The sequence below is a fragment of the Egretta garzetta genome, unplaced genomic scaffold, assembly GCF_000687185.1.
Source record: "Egretta garzetta isolate BGI_Z169 unplaced genomic scaffold, ASM68718v1 scaffold715, whole genome shotgun sequence".
NCBI lineage: Eukaryota > Metazoa > Chordata > Aves > Pelecaniformes > Ardeidae > Egretta > Egretta garzetta.
Genome location: NW_009259787.1, coordinates 353289 through 374471, shown reverse-complemented (window position 1 = coordinate 374471; position 21183 = coordinate 353289). Strand labels below are relative to the sequence as shown.

The 21183-nt window shown below is 37.1% G+C and overlaps 1 protein-coding gene across 1 annotated transcript in view; it reads right to left on the bottom strand.

The window, feature by feature from the left end:
* Positions 1-21183, bottom strand: part of LOC104126930 (TLE family member 1, transcriptional corepressor) — a 71180-nt gene that overhangs the window by 9652 nt on the left and 40345 nt on the right. Inside the window, exons 6-12 of the mRNA XM_035895033.1 lie at positions 18415-18423; positions 12730-12844; positions 9626-9679; positions 7952-8104; positions 6976-7120; positions 6076-6266; positions 4567-4643 (exon numbers count right to left, since the gene is read on the bottom strand). Of these exons, the coding sequence (XP_035750926.1) occupies positions 4567-4643; positions 6076-6266; positions 6976-7120; positions 7952-8104; positions 9626-9679; positions 12730-12844; positions 18415-18423 (744 nt within the window). The remainder of the gene's footprint in view (positions 1-4566; positions 4644-6075; positions 6267-6975; positions 7121-7951; positions 8105-9625; positions 9680-12729; positions 12845-18414; positions 18424-21183) is intronic.

Below are 21183 nucleotides of genomic sequence, written 5' to 3'. Positions count from 1 at the left end.
AATTCTCATCTGTGTCAAAGCAGCACTGAGAACCTGCAGCGTTCGTATACATCACAACATAGTAGGTGATACTAATACAACCCAGTTTCTCAGCTTAAATCTGGTAATTACGGCCCTATTATTTCCAAATAAGTATATAATAAGTAAGTATCATCTGACATGCTGGGGAGAGTTCAGAATAATTAATTCACTGCTCAAGAACATGGCAAATCAACTCAACTACCTAACTTCCAGCTACTTTAAGTGTTCAGAGTACCATAACGTATGCTATTCCTGCCTACTTACAAGTACAGTGTCTTAAAAAAAAAAAAAACCTTCCTCTTCATCCCTCCAATTCAAACAGAATTCCTTAACTTGCACAAAAATACCCAAAACTGCAAAATACAAAAGCAGACAGCTCCTTCTACTGATGAGTACATTTTACTTTCTGCTCTTCTTTGTACTCCAGCTTATTTTTAGTTGTATTTATCACAACGAACAGTGAGTATGTTATGAATACGGTGTTTCATTATATAGGACAAAATGCCAGGAAAGAAGGATAAAGGTCCTTTTACAGAAATAACAAAAACTTTAACTTCGTACATGTCATCAAATAACTCTACCCAGAGATACAAGGGGAAAAAAAAAAGTTATTCCAGAATATAATAAAATTAGCCTTCCTTTAAAATATTCCCCGTTGTACATTCACTGAGCAAGTGTGAAGATCAGGAGAGTTGAAATTTTTTATTTTTTTCCTTAAGCAATTCCAGAACAGTAAACCATTCCTTTCCAAAAACACAAAGAAAAGTCAACTAGAAGTTGAAAGAGTTAACATTTACCACATGAAACTTCCCTTTCCTACTAAAATGAGAAACATGTATTTTCAGCTCTTTCTGGTGTCTAACACATTGTGCTTCAATTAAAACCACATTTGAAAAAAATACTGAGAAATACATTTGTCCTCAATGCTACCATTAATTCACAATTTTAGATGCCAGGGAAGCAATACTGTGGACAGAAATCTCTACCACTGAGCTTCAAAATCAGTATTCAGTGCACAATCTAACTATTAGAAGGTATGGTTCACATCAAGGAGAAATCCACAAGAACATTAATTTAGCAGCTATAGATGACTAAAAGCTAAATAAGTACCTTGCTATGAAGGCTATGCAAAGCAGAAAACATGATTACAGCAACACACCAAGAACTTATAGTCCAGGGCATAGTCAAATGTATCAAAATGACAGAGTCCAAGACTCAGACACCACATGTCCGTGTCCAAAACTAGTACTGATTTCCTGCCCCTAACCTAAGACAGAGATAATTATTGATTAGGTAATGGCTCAAGGCAATCTGGAAGGAAAAAAAAAAACCCACACTACCACCACCCTACACAAAGAAAAAACAAAACCAGAAGACCTGCTAAGAGAAGAATAATCTACTGATGGGAATCAACTTTGAAACCAAGAATATGGAAACTTGTTTTATGCACACTCATACACACACACAGATATCACGTCCTTGCCTATAAAAGTAATTACTGAACTTTAAACAGCTGAAGAGAGAAACAACTAATATGAGAGCACATGTGTGTACACCAAAATACCAAAGTAATATGAAAAACCTAAAAAGCCTCATAGGAAGTAATTAAAAAAAACCCAAACCCACAACCTGCTGCCAAATGCAAAGACCAGCTCATTTGTATAACAAAGAAATTGCTGAAGACACTTTGCCTTTCTAGATTGCTACCCAATTTCCCAAGTACATTTGTACCATTGCTAACAAGGTTAGACTTTGCAAAGAGCAAAACTGAAAAATTCACATTCAGGAACATAAAAAGACAGTAGTAAAGACTTACTTTTAATCAAGTTACAAAACAAGACAAGCAAAAGACAAACTTTCCAGACAGCAGTCCCTTGATAAAAGCAGAGAGATAGGTAGGAGTGGGTTCTTAGGAGGCTACTAATTTTTCTAACAAGCTAGTCATCAACAGATCTCACAATACATAGGGGTTAAGGAAAACTGGGTGCTATCAGAAATGTCATTCATTTGGAAAGAAGAAACTTTTCTCTTGGAAGCAGGGCTGAGTGAAAAAAACAGTCCCATCATAACCACTGATAAAAATGTGCAGCCATGGGCATACACATATTGCTGGGGATTCAATAGTTCAATCTGAAAATTCTCTGTACCACTTGTAAGAAGTCTCAGACTAAAACTCCACATCTCATAAAACAAATTCAATGTGGCACCTTAATTGCACTCCAGGAAAAGGCAGATTTTGAAAATAAACCAGGAGTACCCCACTAGTTTGCATGATTATATAACCCACGTACTTTGCACAGAAAATACAGGAGACCTGCCTAATGTAGGTAAGAGATACCCAAAGATGCTGCAGGTAGCAGATGGCATCTAGCTAGCTGTAGCCAATCAAGACTAAAACAAGAGATCGTTCTAAAGCTGTCAATGGAATGATAACAGATCAGTTTATGTAATTTTAGGTTTGCTTCACTTACAATGAAGATAAGCAAAATCTGACTCAGTCTGAGTAACATGACCACAAAAAAAAAAAAAAAAAAAATTACAGAACACATCAAATCAAATGAAGAATAGAGAGTATGTATCAATGAAGAAGTGTGAATAAAATGCTGAAAACACTAAATAAAAGAATATTAAAAAAAAAACCCTGGACTGGAAGTCAGCTATGAAATACCAGGATACAAAGAACAGCAGCATACACACACCACTTTTGTGTCTTGAAAAGCGCAACAACTAGAACTCAGCCACAGAAAATTTCTGACTGAACAGAAACAGGTTTTCATAGCTTATAATATAAAATATTCCCAAGCATTACCAATGGAATAAGTCATTGAAAGCTTGCGAATATACTTGTTTAAAAGTAAAAACCTACAGCCACCAGATTATGCAATCTCCAAAAATATTGTTTATAAGTATGCCAAATTCTACTACAGTCAGCAAGAATGAATCTGACCCTTAATAAAAGAAAGTTTTGAGAACAAAGCCTGTTCCTTACGGTACTAAATTTAAATATACCACCATCTGATACATAACACCAACTCACTGACCCTCACTTCAGTAATCTTGTCAACATACCACCAACTTTTCTTTAAGTAAATCCAAGATTTAACAGGTTTCTCATGCTGCCAACAGATAGCTAAGTCTGTTCTCAGAAGCATTGTGGATAACAAAGAAAACAGATTCAGGATGGCTTTCCTAATCTAAGTCTGATGGTTTTCTACTGTTATGGAAAAAGAGTAGAAGAAAATACAGGCTTTTTTGCCAGTAATCTGGTGTACTTTAAAGGATGTTTGCATGACTGACATTACAACCAATCACTAGCTATTAACAGGAGTTCAAAATGAAAGCAAACAGAAATATGAGTGTATGTAACTTTCACCACAGTGTGTCTTACAACTTAAGACAGTATCCTAACAGTAATATTTTCTGAATTTGTCCTGAAGCTGCAAAAGGAAAAAATAAGCCATCATAGACTGTTAAAGAAGACAGTATGCAACAGGAACATCCAGCACAGAAGCGCAAAGTGTTAACATGAGTTTCAAAGTTAGGTAAGGACCTAGAGAGAAACTACTCTCACTGCAACTTTCTGTTGAAAGAGAAGACAGGACTGAGTGCCAAGCGTGGGGGCAAAGATAAGGTTCTAAGAGTGTCGAAAAAGCTGTTATCATTCTCTCTGCCCCACTCTCTCCAAGAAAACAGATCAGTCCAACCTGCAGTCTATGCTCTGTTTGTACCTGCATAGACAAGTTGGCCAGAAATACTTAAAAAATAATCACATTTTTTAAGAGGTCATACATGCACATGGATAAACTCAGTCCCAACAGTCTACCAAAGCCAAATTACTGAAAAATTTCAGGTATGCTGGTTTTGGTTGAATTTATTTTATTGTAACATCAATAAGCCACCGCATCACAGAAGTATTTTATTTAATCACCTCTTCATCAACAATTGAAACTTTTCAATAAAAAGAACCTGTTGTGAAAGTTATCCTACACCTATGCACCATCTGCTGCACAACTGCTTCATCATTCTTTTGCTTTCCAGCTGCACACAAGTGTTTTAAAGAGCTTGCTCCATTATGCAAGGTGTGCGTCACTTGCTAAAGTAACTGTTTCAGATGTCCACTGTGATCAACAGTTGCAGACTCTCATGCCTGATAAAACAGCTGCCAGACAAGGAGTCTGCAACTTTGTGCTACACATTTGTGCTCCATATAGTATGAAGTTTAGTTTCAGTATGTTTTTATCCTGCCCATTATACCGCTATCTACCGGCCTGTAGTCCCTCTAACTTCTCCCAGAAAGGAGGAAATAGAAAACCTTGAATTTTACCTTCAACAGCTTTTCTTTGGAAATAGGCATATGCATACCTGTTCTGGAATATGACAACTACCATTTGAGAATTTATATGCTGCACCTCTTATCAGAAACCTAAAACAATCTCTTGAGAACAACCAGACACTACCCCCTTTAGAATTTTTGTTCACTGACACATGGTAACTTTATTCTCTCTAGATATCGCAGATGCTACCAAAATGTTAAAAGTTACTTACGGTTTTCCCCCAGGAATCCCTGCTAGATTTGGAGGGATTCCAGGTACTCTCATGTGAGGAGGAGGATCAAAGCCAACCTGACAGTGAAAAAAAAGAATTAATCTCACACTTGCAATTTCTCATTCAACAAGCCCCTTTTCTTCACCCCCAAGATAGTATGCATTTAACCAAAACGTGGCTTTTACCCACAGTATTAGGTAAGTGCATGTCCCTTCATTGCGGGGGAAAAACAAGACGATTTCCCAAGGCATGTTTCAGCTAGAAGTATCCATACACAAATAGAAAACCAATAATATACATCATGCATTCACACCACCCAGCATAACACAGATACCCCTGTGGTTTTGCACAGAGCTAGCCCTGGATGGAACTGGAGTCTGTGGTGTGTCGGCATGTAGCCACGCCAGTGCTCTTCAGCTCTGCGACAGCTAGCCTGTACCGATGCAGGAGCAGCACGGTGCTGGAAAGCAGCTTCAGGCCCCAGCTAGAATCTCTGCACGGCTCCACACTCCACTGCGTGGACATATCAACTGAGAGATCTCTCGTGGAGCGACACCACAGGGTGCAGACAAATTAGTCTGCAGCTTAAATATACTCTGCTCTCTTTACATACTGCAATTCCACTAAACATTTATATCCTGAATAAATATGTACATCAAACAACCCAAACAGACATTCTGGACCAAACAGGCTTAGTTTTTCTTCTGAATGCTATACCCCAGTTAAAATTCTTATTGCTTTAAGGAGGGCATATACTATTTAGAATTTCCACATTTTCACATAAAAGCGCTATTTACCAGTTTGAAAAAAGTAGCAGTACCTACAATAAGGAGAAGATTACAAGCTTAAGTCCAATCTTGCAAATTTACAAGCAGGTAGGTTTGCTTATTCATAAAGTTGCTATCAAGCTCATGTTTGCAGAATCAGGCCCCTAGGTTTTTCTGCTTGACAGCAGCTATAACTACTATGCTCCATTTACTTACTACACCCACAACAGCAACTATTCTTAACACACCTTATCACAGAACTCCAAGATATGTACTGACCAACATCTCATGTTGATTTCCACAAAAAACAAAATACAAGAACAGAGACATAGATAAGAAGACTTCTATGTGCTTCAAGATTAATTTGGTATGTCTGTACGGAACACAAATCTGTTTCAGCAAGACAAAAGCAGGTGTCCACAGCACCGATGAAATATTTTGTAACTACCAGAACTACCTTTCCATTTAAAGCAGAAAATAATTTTTTTTGGCATTTATTAATCAGTCAAAGCACTGATGAAGGTGAAGAAAAAAGGAAACATACATAAATACACTGAGATTCTTTGTTTTCAAGGTGCAAATTTGTTTCTCCAGCCACACAGCAAAGTGAAACACACAGCGAAGCTGTCAAGCCTCTGGCGCTGTTATAACTTGGGAATTCGACAGTGCTAAATAAAGCATGTAGCTCTTCTCAGTGAACCACAACTCACACAACTGAGATTGCATGCAATGTATGGCCTACCATAGGAGATCTTCCATAGGCAACCACAGCAGCTGCAGCAGCAGCAGCACTCATCTGGGGTGACATATTGTGCAGACTGGCATAGGCTGCCCCCGGACTGGTTAACTCTCCGTTCATGCCAGCATGAGGTACCATTCCAAATGGGGCAGGGTATGGTCCTGGTACTGCCAACGGTGTCCGCAAACCTGCAGCTACAGAATAATGAAATCAAGTAGTTTTATTTACATATTCCTGCATACAGGGAAGAAAAAAAGCCCCTTTTCCCCCCTACAATACCTAACCTTCCCCTCTCTCACACATAACATTGCCATAATTGATCAGCACCACCACCACTTCTTTTCACTCAGTGTAAATAAGATCTACTGAAGTCTGAACTTGCTGATTACTTCTAACAATCTCTTTTAGCATTACCTATTTCCATTTCTGTAATATTTCCCTGTTTACATTAATCTCTCCTTTGCCAAATTAAGCAGTAAAGCTGACAGACATGGTTTACACAGCTCATGTCTGAAGCAACTGTGCTGTACCAAGCCTAAATAGCAAAAGCAAACTTCCCCCTGCATTTGTCAAGATTTACACTGCAGCAAATATTAGTAGACTCAGACAAAGAGCTGGAGAAGAGATTGTATTCAGAATAAGTACCAGAAACTTCTGAGAAGTCTTTTTATATTGCATTCAGTCTCTGGATTATTTGCAAAAAAGATAAAGACAAAAGTAAACAAAGAAGGATAAGAGACAGAAAGATATTCAAACTCTTGATAATCCCAACATCTGCTTCTCATCAAGCCCTCTCTTGATATCAAGAACAAAGCAATACATTTAGTTAACACTCGCACAGAACTACATATGTAAAAAAAGATTAGTTTTGGAACCATAAAAACATGTGAGGTAATGCATTACCAGCTTGGTTAACCAGAGGGTCCATTGTTGGAGGTTTGCCAAGGCCTGGACGAAGTCCTGGAGTTGCACTAGTGCCTGGGGTTGGCACATCACTTCGAGGAGTTGGTGTGCTGGATTTCAGAACAGGCGTGCTGGCTTTTTCATGCTGGTATCATTAAACAAATTAAATGAGTATTATTTTTAATCCAGGCCTTATTATACAATTTATCACAACAGCAGCTGGGATGCTGGGCACCTACTACCTAGTCCCTCAGCCAATTTTCATAAATCCACGCAATGCTGACAACATTAACTTGTGAGAGAGAAACACTGACCTTTTTGATTGCTGCCAGAATTAAAATAAGAAAAGAAAACATAGAAAGTTATTTTTCCTTCTTCCATTGGCATGCAGAAAAAAAAAAAAGCCTGAGCTAATTTTTTTTCAGGACAATACAGTATGCATCACCAAATTATTTTAGCTTGAAATCATTACTGTCTCAATTATTACTGGACACAGCAAACCTAAATATAAAAACAAAATATCTCCATAGTTGATAGTATCAAAAAATTCTGACACAAAAGCTACAGAGAATCTGATGAAATTATTAGTGATACTGTAGGAAAAGTTTTAAAAGAGTAACAGCTTCGTTAGAAGAGTTTAACAAAAGCCTGGGGAACTTCTTACTGACTATACACAGACTATGTTAAACCATAAGTTATTGCTGAAGAAAAACTAAACAATACTTAAGCGACTATGTAATAAATTTGCAACTCATTTGACAGAAACCTAAGAAATTCAAAAAATCAAAATGAAGCAGAAAATATTGCTGAGGAGGAAAGCTGAATAGTACTATAAAGGTCTGGAAAAATGGTGGTCTATTTCAGCTTCAAATGTTTAAAGCCATTTACTTTCTTGCACAAGTAGTTGCAGGAGAATGGAGAGTTAAGACTTTACAAGAAAGAAGAATGTTTATCTGGACAACAAACTGCTACCCACCAAACTCATTTCTTTGGATTTGTGGGAAGCCGAGCTTCCTGAAGAGGCTGTAGATGCTGGACTGCTAGAGGCGTCTTTCTTCAGCAGTCGGGTTTTATCTATACCATTTTCACGGGGTGAATGAGTGGGACTTGCCCTTGGGGAAGAAGGATCCTAAAACAATGGGAAGGGAAGAACAGCACAGAACTGTGTCATGGGTTGGTACACAAACACCACTAAGGAGTCTATGGGAAAAAAAAAAACTAGAATAATTTAAGCAGAAAGTTCAAATGACAAAACATTTTATTATCCCTATAGAAAAAAAAGCTGAAATTCTTTCATCAATTTAGAGACAAAAGTAAGTTAATATAGTAATCTGGTTTTACTTTAACACTACACATAATCATAAACTGCTTCCAAGCATAGAGTTTGCAATCTAAGTATAACTAAGTACAAACTAAGGCAAGTGCACACAACATGTGTTAAAAGCGAGAAAGACCAACAGTAACTGCAGTAAATTTACACTGTTTTTTCCATGTACATTCTCCAGGCACTGCTAGTGACAACAAACATTTCAATAATCTCTTTTAGGCCGTACAAACCTTTCTCATCTCTATCTTCAGAAGAATAGATAAAGATGCATGGTTTATATGCCATCACATCTGTCACTTCTTCCTTAAATACCATCTGCAATTGCCTCGCTACTTAAATCTACAGGAAAAACTGGAATCACCTCGCAGGTGATTATCACTCTCTCTTCCAGAGGTACTCTCTGCATTTACTTTAAGCTGAAATAACCAGCCCAGCAAGCTACAATGCCATCAGAGCTCTACAGGTTTTCCATGCTCCTTTGGCTCATGAGAACAGCATCAGGGAGGAAGCAGTTCTCACAACAGGGCATTGAGCAGCTTCGTTGTAAGCAGGGCTTCTGAAAGAATTGCTAAAACCCCTTGTTGGATACCCATTTTTCTACCTGGCTGACATCATTTGGGCACTTGGAGCTGCTGAAGACACTTTTTTGCCAGCTTCTCTCCCTGTGCTTTTCACAGAGCAGAAGAACCTCACTACCACGTTCAGGCTTGCTCAATCTCTTTGTTGCATGAGATAAAAGATGAAGAAAAGGGAAGGCCCATGCCTTCACCTTGGTGCCACTGCTAAATCTCTGCCCTGGAGAAAAAATGTACCTACAGCCTCCGGCAAATTTTATGAATTGACTGACTTCATTCTGACTTCAGCTGACTTCATTCTAAAAACCAAACATTTCTGGAAAATGCTGTCTTTAACATAGCACGTTAAAATAAGAGTAATTTTTAAGGTACCAAGAATGTTTTAAATAATACTTCTACTATGAAATACATGGTTACATATTGCCTTCCTTTTTCATTTGAATACAGTAGTTTGAAAACCTCAGCCCTCCACCTGCATCTCACCACAACTCTCTCCACTACAGAGCAGCTGTGAGGTGTCAGAACATAACTGCAGAGGGAACAGGCTTGGACAAAGCAGCAGAAGGAAAAGCGAAGAGGGCAGCTGGATAAAGCTCAGAGGAAAACATAATAACTGCAGTACCAACAAAAAGAAGTTGTGAATATTTTAACATATCCACACACAGGATTCTTTTTCTTCTAACATCTAAATGCACTTTTCCTTTAGCCTTTGGGCAAATGTGAAGACTACAAAAATGAAAAAAGTTACCTCATTGGATACATCTACAACCAAGTTATCGTCACTCTTGTCCCCATCACTGTCCTATTAAAAATAAATAAATATAGTGTTCATTTCAATTAGTACATTAGGAGCCCAGAGAGAAAGACTACGCATCTACTCAGACATTTTTTTTGGTTTTCCTAAACAAAAAGCAAACAACCTTTCATTAATATATTAGCAATAGGGAAAGCAGTGAAAACAAGCACACAACACCTTATTTCTGCTTCAATTATAAAACCCAAATAAGGTAGAACTAATCGAAAGGCGGTGGTCTCACCATTAGTGCAAGATGGTCCAAAACCTCTCCTTATTACCATCATAAACAGTGTTATCACTACTCCTAAAAGAAAAACTCATTCTGTTCATATGCTAATCTTACATGTTAATCTCATGGAAATTACTGCTTGTGCATACCTAAAAAAACCAACAGATCTCCAGAAAACTGGAGCTTTTTGGCATTTGGTTGATGAATCAACTTCCTCAAAGCAATAGGACAATTTTTCTCCTTTTCCAGAAAGGAAAGTTCTGAAATGGAAAGTTCTGGGGAAGAAAAAGCTTCAGAAATGCCAAGACATTTCAACATTTCTGCCTAACAAAACCAAAATACTTTGACATTCCTAAATGAAAATGTTTTATTGTGGCCTGTTAAGCTGCAGTTTAACTGTTGCACATAAATCTTTTTTCACCTGAGCTGCTCTAGGGCCTCACAATAGCTGTTTTTCAAGTGCCTCCTGGTCCCTATCTCCAAAATGGGCTGGAATGCCCCAGCAGACACATTCTATGATACACAGTGGTCTAGTGATTTCCACAGTGCACCATGGTGGTTCAATCAGAAGATGAAGTCTTGACTCAAAACCAAAACCAAACAAACAACAAAAATCAAGTGAATGAAAAAACTTAAAATTTTCATGCAGACAAGTTTGACATTTCCAATAATAATACTTTTCATTAAAAAGTTTCTAGATAAACAAATCAGACATAAAAGATTGCTCAAACTGCCCCCCAACTCTTGCTTTCCAAGTGTCTGGGGCTATCACACTTAACACTGGCAGGCAGAAAGTAAAACACCAGTTCCTTCCTCTCACTTCAAGCCTTACGTGTTTTTAAAAAATCCCCAAAACCAAAAAACCTAACAGGTATTTTCAACCCTTCCCTTCTGCTTAACAGCTGAATATTGCTCCATGAAATATGACAAACATATTAGGCACCCAAGAGTGCCACTGAAGACAGAACAGTGCCTCTATTTGCCACTCAGGGAGCTCGCAAGAATAGGTTAGAAAGTATTTGAGTATGTGCCAGCACAGTAGGTGGGACACTTGTCCACCAGAAATATCGCCTCTGAGGAAGGCAAAAATAGCTGCCAAGTAATGATTAAGTACACTCCACTCACTTGTCATACTGAAAAATAGAAATTTACTGGGACTATCAAAGGCATCTCATATAGGTACTATCAGTATTAGAAGATTCCCCTCACTAACAAACCCACAGGTTTAAACTATACAGGTCCTAACATGAAACTTAGTCAAAAAGAAAAAAAAAAAAAAATTATGTTTTTGCCTCTCATTTCCAAAAGCAACAAGTCCTACAACTCGTCTATCTCCCTTCTGACAAAAGCAGTACTTCCTTGTTCCTGCAAGGGCCTCATCTAAAATGAGCTTGAAATCAACAGCTCCGTGTTTGCAGAATCAGGGACTTTTAGAAAGAAAGAACTTCTTCCAGGTTAGAAAAAATATGGAACTTTCAAATATCATTGTTTTGCTCAATTTTTTATTTTGATGCTGCCTTTATCTGTAAAATCCAATTCAAGCAAACAGCAAACAGAACCCCACATTCAAAATGTGGATTAAAACAAACTGCTTCTACAGTGCAATAATATCCTTTCCATTTCTCTCCAGTAGAAATACAAGAAAAACAAGCAAGCTAAGCTTTTTCTTCCTTTTTTTTTAATATCAAATGTAATTTAAGAATGCTTAACCTTCAAATATTTAAAATAAAAAATGCTCACAGAATATCAAGCCCTCAAAGTTGAGGGGGTAACACAGGGAAGTTTGCCAAACCCATCTGTAATTAAAACAAGACTATGAGAAAGTGGTGGAAATACAACTTGCAAAACCGTAACAGTACTACAACACCATAATGTACAGGAAGAGGAGAGTAACCCCATCTACTGTCAGCAGCTCCAGGGATACCCAATAGCTGCTCAGAGATATGCTGGGTCCAAGTGGAGCAAAACTACCCTACCAAATACTGAGGAAATAAAGTGGCACCTGATTTTCTCTTGGGTTTCAGTACTAAGGAAATAATTAGTGATTGGATTCTGGTTTATACCAGACAATTTGCCACATTATTGCTATGTCAAAGAACAGTATCTTCTGTAAAGGTTTAAGTTCTGCTTTTCAGTACTCTTTCACACCTGTTCTAGTCTCTAAAGCCTGTTCAAGTATCATACGGTGATTTGGCTGAGCATTTAGACTTGAAGTTGAAAGCGTCTGTGAACCTTCTGAGGTTTACATATGCCACAGTCTTGTACTAAAGTGTCTCTTCGAAACCAAGCAACAACCAAGCTAGTCAAAAATGCAGAATACAAACTGTAAACTTTTTACATTTCAATTTGCTTTCTGCTGAAACTGCTCTATCAACCAAAAGCAAACTTCAGGAAGTTGGTGCAGCCTCCTAACATATGCAATTCGCAGTGGTAATTTTTACTCAACATGGTAATAGCTAGTATCAGAAAAGCACACTAAAACTCTCCAAATCAACAAATCCTCCATTTCAAACAAACCTGCAGATTTTAGAGCAGTCCAGAAAGGGTCTCTTGCTGGAACTCTGAGAAATGTCCCAGAACACTTGTGAATCCCAAACAGCTACCCCTGGCTCATTATTCCCTATTGAGTATTACTTGACAATAGTCCAAACTATTGAGACACTACTCTTCCCACAACATGAATAATGGTGAATCTCTGGCACATATATTCATGTACTATATCAGCGATAGGAAACACATTGCCTTGTTCTTCACAGCTCTTTTACTCCTCATACAAGCGCAGTATGTGCAAATAAACTAATCATTTCTTTGACACAGATTTGCTTACATAGTGGCTGGAATCCTTATCATCCACCTTTCTCTTTTTGATGTCATTGGTATATTCAGGGCCATTCCTGCGTTTATCTGTGCTTCGCAGACTGTCCGGGACCAACAGAGAATTACTCTGTAAAGACAAAAAACAAGGTCAATCAAAAGTTCCTTTCAAGATTTCTTCATATATGCTCAAAAACTCAAATTGGATGTGATAGATGCCTTAGAAGTGTGATACCTACATAGCCTTTCATTCCGTTTAATTCAGCTCAAAGTCCTCCAGGCAAACATGTACAGCTTCATGCATTCTAAGAAGCTTGGCTTTTCATTGTTCAACTTATCAAAAGTTTAGTTCACTTGTCAGTCACCATCTATTGAACTAATTAATTCAGCTGAATTTATTGTTTAGGAGAAGCAGGCTTGCTGTTTATTCATGAGCTGGTAACAATGACTTTTTTTTTTTTTTAAAATACAGATCCCATATAATAAGAGACACTTACTAAATATAGTCTGATTGATTGCTCACTTCTAGACCATCATAAATAGATGAGGCTTTGATATGTCTGCTACCTGCAGGCATGGACAGATATATGGCAACTTGCCTTTAACTCTTAAAATAACAAGTATTTACCAAATATGGTTATGCAGCAATCATTTGTTAGCTGTGATAAACTCCAGTTGGATGTCTTCAACAAATGTATTGCAAACAAAGATCAAATATTTTTACTTCCAGCATAACATTCACTACCAGTGTGAAATTAAGACTAAAGTGTTGTTTAGTCAGACTTGATCTGAAAAAACTGAGGCCAACACACACACACAAAAGACAAAAGCAAAGACTAATCTTTTCCTCAAACTACATGGACTGCTTTCATTCATGTTAAGTTATGCTAAGTACAAACTGTTGACCCAAAGAGAAAGGCATTTTAGACATTTTTCAGTCACATGACAATTTGACATGCCTGTGATTCCCATCTCCATCTCCATTCCAGCTAAAGCATTAAAACGTGTTACAATGAGTTCTTTTAAGTGCAGGATTAGCATATGCAAGAGGGCAATTTGTTCAGTGATGTGTTAATGCTGTGAACAATACTGAATGAGTTGAGAAAAAAATCTCCTTTCACAAAGACCTGGTAAGCCTAGTTCCTAAAAGCCAAGTACATGCTTACATAAATAAATATATGCTCACATAAATATCTAAGTAAATACGTATTTAAAGGTATACATGTATCTCTCTCAAGAGAAAAGCCTAGCACCAACATATACACTATTATGTGAGTGTAAGCCTTCAAAGGAAATACTTACATCTACCCCAAAAGCCAGAGATATTTACTCTTGATGTATCAGAAACATATACTAATAGCCAGTGAACTGTGCACAGAATGGCTTCCCCTTTCAAACTGGAGGACACCATGGTAGTTTTGCTCAGACATTAATGTTTAGTCCCAAGGAGAAGGGAAACATAACAGGGTACATAAGGCAATCCAAATCCTCTTTTTCCTACTTCAGAAGCTGCACTTTAAGGCCAACTCTAAGCTCTTTTATTCATGATTATTCAAGCTAAACAAATGCCAAGGGGCTTACATAAAGCATATAGGAGGGTCTAATGAAATTCAGTATAAAGCAGCTCAAAATAATGTCTTTACCACAATGTTTTGCAGCTAAAAGGTGGGCTTGTTGGATCACTGAACTAATTGTCTTGACAAATACAGTCTGAATTTAACCTCTCATCTCCTCCCAGAAGTACACAAACTCAGGGATTCACTAGTTTGAAAAACATTAAAAGCCACCTTCAACATTTTAATATTGAATCCAATCCCCCATGTCTGTAGCACTAGAAACATCTTAAGAAACAAGCTGTCAATTCAAACTTGACCACAGATTTGAGTACTGAAAATGTCTTCTCTTAAGGAGGAAAGTATTTTAGTTAAGCGACACTTCCCTTAATAGAAATCATTATGAAAATCTATTTTACTACTGAAGAGCTTAGAACAAAACAATGAAGGCAAATGTAGCAAAGTGAATAAACTCAGCTTCTCATTTTAAATTGCCACCATCAAGTGTGAGTAACAGAAAGGTGGCAAAGGGGCAGCAGCTGGAAAAAAATTAGCAACCCTGCTATTTTAAGTTAGTACACAAAAGTATAGGGAACAGCTTGAAAATTTTGGCATCAAATATGTGTAACTATAACAGCCAGTATTTCTTTCTGGTTTAATGTAAAGTCTACCTAGACAATGTTGACAGTATTCTGTACAGTTTGTCTTGTAGAATTTCCATATTGTGAAAAATACCTAGGAACTCCTAGGTATACCTAGCTCCCACTGTGTGCTAAATGCCAAACACAGATTATTGGATTTGGTTTTTCCTCAAAAGACTGATGGCTTACTAATCACATAAACATATAACAGTAATCTACAGTCCTCACGAGACTATTCTGCGAAATGCCTCCCCTATGGTCATATTTACACTGCCTTTCTCTAACTTAGCACATTCATTTACAGCACCGTTCTCTGGAATCAGAGCATCCACGCTAGAAGCTGTTGTAGAGCAGCTTATTTCACAATAGCTCAACTGACAGTTGCAAATAAGATTGAGCTGTTACTCTGGCAAAATTTACCAGTAAACTCAATAATTAAAAAGTTACTGTTCTGTTTCCCTTAGGAGTAACATGGCAGTTCTAACAACTGTGATTAAAATCAGGTAAAATGTAACTTTTGATGAAAAAATAGCTGCTGCTGTAGCCTACTACCATAATTCAAACCACCAATTGTGCAAGATTTCATCCAACAATATGAAAATATGCACCTTTTTTAAGTAGTGCATATGGTAGATCTAGAGCACTGAAGTAACAAAGGAAATAAATACAAATGCAAACAAGAACTGGGAAAGAGATGATGCTATAAGCCTTGGTCTATTGCCATCTCTTACCGCCCTAACGTTAAGGTTCAGGGAACAGTGAAGACAGCCTACTAAAAGTCACCTTTCCTCATTTCAGCTCTGGTAGAGTTCATATTTGCTGTATGTTCACTATCAAGCATAGGGCCAGCTAGGAGACAGCAGCAACAGTTTCACGATGATACAGTTCTCCTTATCTTCTCTTAAAAAAAAAAAAAAATCTGTTTAGTTCTTCTACCAGGCCTACTAACATCTGACTTATTTTCAGAAGTAGGACAGGCATTTTTATTTTAGCAATAATATTTATATTTTTTTTAATAATACTGAAGAATTTAAGTTGGGATTGATCTTCAATAATCAGTTTGTACAAAAAGGGCAAAAAAATACATACATGCACAGCTGATTTCCTAAAGAGAAACTGCATTACACCAGTTTTTGTTTTGTCTTAATTTCAACAGACTAGATGCATGATTGAGGATAATCCTTGCTTTCATACTAAGAGTTCTATTTATTAGGGATTACCAATGCTATGTCTGTAAATCATGAATCTTAGAACAAATTGCCAAATCGATTTTATGTAAATGTTGGGTTTTTTCTTCTGATAATTCAAAATTTATTCACATTAATCCCTTTTCTTCAAATAAGTCCTGAAAGAAGGAAAAAAGTGTAATGTAGTACTGCTTGCTGTCAGAGTTACCAGGCTGCGTAAGGGCTGTATAATGGGAAACTTGGGATTCTAAAGCAACTTTGCTGCCAGCAAAAGTTAAACACTGAAACCACCAGCAGCAAAAGTGAAATGAAAACCTAGTCATGATGCACAGAGAGAAGGCAGGTTCCCTATTAGGAATATAATGCACGTTATTCAAGCGCACTTCTTTGACTGCCATGCCATTCCCCATAGGAACTACTTCCAAACCACAAGTACGTGTGCCAGAGGTACAGGCTGAGAGCCCATAGTATCTCACTTAGCCCCAGTTACAATACAGCACAGACAACTCACTAGAACATACAGAACTGACAATTAACTTTATGCTGATCATTACAGCAATTAAATAACAGTATTTGTATCACATCTGTGCTCATGGTTCAACTACACCTGGTCCCAATTAAGATCTTCTCTCGTGCTGGGCTCCTTATCCCTCCCACTCTCCTTCCCCCCGAAGACATGCACACACGCTTGCTCTGTGCTTGGCCGTTCACTGACTTGCTGTACACCCAAACTAACTGAACCCATCTGCCATTACAGCCAGTTATGACCGCTGACAACTTGTACTTGCCCCTACCACCAAGCAGGGCTGCAGTATTTATTTAACCACCACACTGCACCTGTGCACTACACAAAGCACTATCTACAGACACCCACACGTAAACAGAAACAAATGCAATCCCTTGTTGAGTAGGCAAAACAGGATCGAGTCTAACATTTACAACCAAAACACCAGTTGCTTGGCAGTCCCAACTGCTCATTGTCAGGACTCACTGACAGGAATACAGTGGACATTGGAATAGGGATCAGAACTTAACCATCCCCCAGCAAGGTACAAGAAGATTGCACTGAAAGTTACTAAACTCAAGAATCATTAACTTCCATTTGTTAAATATGCTTCTTGCAAACAGACATGTCAACAACGCAGAATTTGACTTACTAAGTCAGTAGGTTTTGTTTCAAATTACTGGTGATGGAAAACTACTGACTTCGCCCTCTTTTCGACCACCATTTTAAGTTATATTTAGACTCGTATGTTCATATTAGGGACAAGGAAATCTAGAAGCCTAAATGGACCTGAATCACTCTACACATTGATTCAATAATCAGAAGACATTAACAGAGAATAAGGCTTCTGTTCGTTTCAGTATTTTCTACTTAATGTTTGTCAGAATCAGGGTATCCACAAAAATTTATACCAGAACACCCCAATCCTCTTGTCCTTAGTCATCAGCCTCATGCTACTTTGTATCAGCAGCAAACTAAACTGCAACACAGCATCCCACAGCTCTTCTGTGTAATTCCCACTGAAGCTAATTTGCAGTTTGCATGAATAAAGACAGTAAGATGTGACTTTTTTTTTTAAGCTGGCAGAGCCAATAAAAATAAAAGATATAACTGATTAAAGAAATTAAAGTTTTTCAATTAAAAGCTATATGATGGAAAATAATACTTTCTTCACAAATGTCAAGCAGCACAGATGTGCTACACTGAAGAGTACCCTACATTTTCATCTAACTCTTTTCACAATTGTCCCCCCCACTTATAAGAATTAAAACACAGAACAAAACCAGCTTTCATGTAATATCAACCAAAAAGTAGCAGTCAATTGTGCAGGCCCTCTTCCTCCAAGACTGGGAGGGGAAGAATAGGAGAATGCAAAGGACACAGAATATTTTTCTGCTGTAAGAAAAGAGCATTTGCTTTACAAAACAATAGCAACATTTATGGTTAATAACCAAAGGCAAAAACATTTCTTGGAAAATGTATGAGTACTTCCTAAGTCTTTGAAAACAAGCTCAACATTTTTCATGAGGACAAAAGATAAACATCAACCTTAACGTAAATCCCAAGCTCATAATGAAGTCACATTTCACTGTCTAAAAATTATTACTGATACAATACAGCACTTCAGAACATTTCTATGCTGTCCAAACAGGATACTAGAACAGTGGGAAGACAAGTGATAAATGAACACCTAAGATGAGTTTGAAAAATGTTGCCAGTATGTTCTCTAGAGAAAAAAATGTGGACATCAAAGTTCTCTCACATTGATGTCTCCCAAAACTGAATTAAGCCTCAGTTGCAAAACTTGCCTACTTTGCCTGGCTTCATTACCTGCGCCCAGACTGTGTCACAATAGTAGGGATGTCTGCATTCCCACAATAACATGACCCAATTTTGGATGGTTAGAGCTACAACAGCCAAAACCCACCTGCCATTATCCATGTAGTCCTGTAAATTAATTTTGAGCAAATAATTTTAGCAGTTCATTATGAAGTATACTATTATTACTCATTTAAATGTTATATATTTCACAAACATGCAATTACAAAGAACTTACTTTCATTTTACTTCCTGAAACTTTAAGTAACATAAAGAAAAATGTATCCCTTGCCATTTAGATATAGCAAAAGTAGGCAAAATGGACAGTGATCACAATCAAGAATAATGAAATAATTGTCTTCATATTCCTTCATAAATACATGAATCTCACTGCATTATGAAGTATGTCTAAATATACAATACATAAAAGCTCGTGACTGCTTATTTGCCTAAGACTTTAAGAAATAAAACTAGTTCTCATTTAAAAATTAATATGCTCAAATAATATGCCACAATATGCTTTAACTCAAAGTTATGTCAAAAAACCTAAACTTAAAACCAAACAGGCAAGCGTTAAACTGTAATCTTTCAACTTTGCACATTTAAACCTGCCAGCTTCTACTGATGATACTGGAAGGTCACACTAGACATATTTGATGGAAATTATACTGTAGAATGGCACAGTAATACCAAATATCATGGTTAATTTAGGTAACTAACAGACAGCAATGGTTTTGGTGTCTTGGATGATGAAAGCAAGCCTTTGTCAGGATGTCTAGCAGCACCATTACACTTAAAAATGTTCCTCTGAAATCAAATTGATCTTATGTTGGTGACCCAGATGTTATAAAGTAATTTGAAAAATAAAAGCCTACTGCTCAGCTGTAACCACATGTAATAATAAAACAGACCTGCTAGTATGCCTTGTGTACTTGTGACCACTTTTATATTCTCTTTAAAAATGTATTTTAAATTAAAAAGAAATCCATTAAAACTCCAAGAGAATTAGAGAAGTTCTAAGAGCAAATAATTTCCAGCTGATCATTTTAGCCACAGATTTGAACTTGACTATCACTTGAATTATCATTCTTTCATTGAAGATATCATTTACTGTTAAACCAAGATTTTAATGCAACACTGTTTGTAACAATTTTCAGTTCAAGTTTAAGATCACCTCTATTCAGCTATTAGTTTAATTTAATTATGAAGTCTTATCCTCTATTGGGACCAAAAATAAACTATGGCCACAACAGCGTAGTAACCTGAACTCAATATATCTGTACAGCAAAGTTCTTTTATGAAATAAAGCCTCAGACTGCTTAAAAGTTACGTAGTGGTAAACCCAGCATAAAAAAGCCTACTACAGATAATAAACAAGCAATCGTGCGTTACACATATAGAGACAGAAGTAACCACAGTGACAATTTTAATTAATTGTTAAATAAAATTGACATATATAGTAAACTAAGCAAGTGATACTGAAAATCTCCCACAAGACAAAAGCCGTTTAACTTTTGACAGTTCTCCTTCCATAGGCAAGAACTATTGTCAGCTACAAGATGAAATCAGAGTCCGAATTTCACAATGCTGTGAAGCATCTGATTTTAAATGCAAAAACCCTTTAGCAAAGTACATGATGGAAAGGGCAGGTGAGGATGGGAAAAGAGCAAGGCCAAGAAACATAACAACCAAAGCAAAACACAAAGCCTTCACTCCCACATGTGCACATGTGTGTGCAGACAAACACACAACTGCAAACCTCCTTCCTTAGCTCTTATGAAAAGTTGTTGAGAATCCTGCACTTGACTAATATCACTCAGAGAAATATGTCCCACTCAAAGAAATACGTCCTTAATAAGTCTGACGCTTCAGGAAAACCCAGCTTAAAATTATTTCCACAGTTACACTGTCATTAATAACATTAAGCATGCTGAAATGAATGCTTCTTGCTAAGATTGCCACAAAAGATACGCAGATAGTTTCCAGTAAATAATTGTCAAGCCCTAGTATAAAAAAAAAAAAAGCAATAAAAATCAGAAGTTTCGTACCATAAAGATATTTGTCAAATAACTTTTCCCAGTTGTTGTCTTTTCTAACTGAGAAAAAGAAACAAAATAGACCCCAAATTCACCTACGACACCAACAACCAGAGTTAGCTTTGTTACTTGAAATGACGTGAATATTGCACACGCCCATCTCCAACAGATTAATACAGCAATATCACTCAAAACACAACAGTATAAAAAGGCATAACAAAGTAGTTCTTTGGATGGTTTTTGGATAAGATTGTCTTAGACCAATTCTATTACAGCTTATGTCTAAAGGGAAAAAAAAGTACTGCTATGGAAGTCATACCTGAAGCACACGTTAAGCAGTAAAGACATTAGTATGGCTTAAACAGATTCAGTTAAAGAAACTCCTACGGCCAAACAGTGTCTTGACACATGAATTTTAAATTTCTCACCTCTTCTGCAACTCTAATTCCTGAAAATCCTACAGGAAATATCTTAACTCTGACCAATAATGTTTAAGTTGCAGTCAACATTCTGTTCGATTTGCAGCTTCCCCCCTGCCCCCAATAAGCAAACTAAAGTTCAAGCTTCCCCAAAATTATACTGCTTAGAAACAAACCTGATGCATACAGTTGTTCAAACAAATGACCTGGTGTTCTACATAAACCAAGAGATATCTTAAAAGAAAACACACATGCCTGGTATCATGAAACTGACTTAAAAGGAAGACAAAACAGACACACAGTGCAAG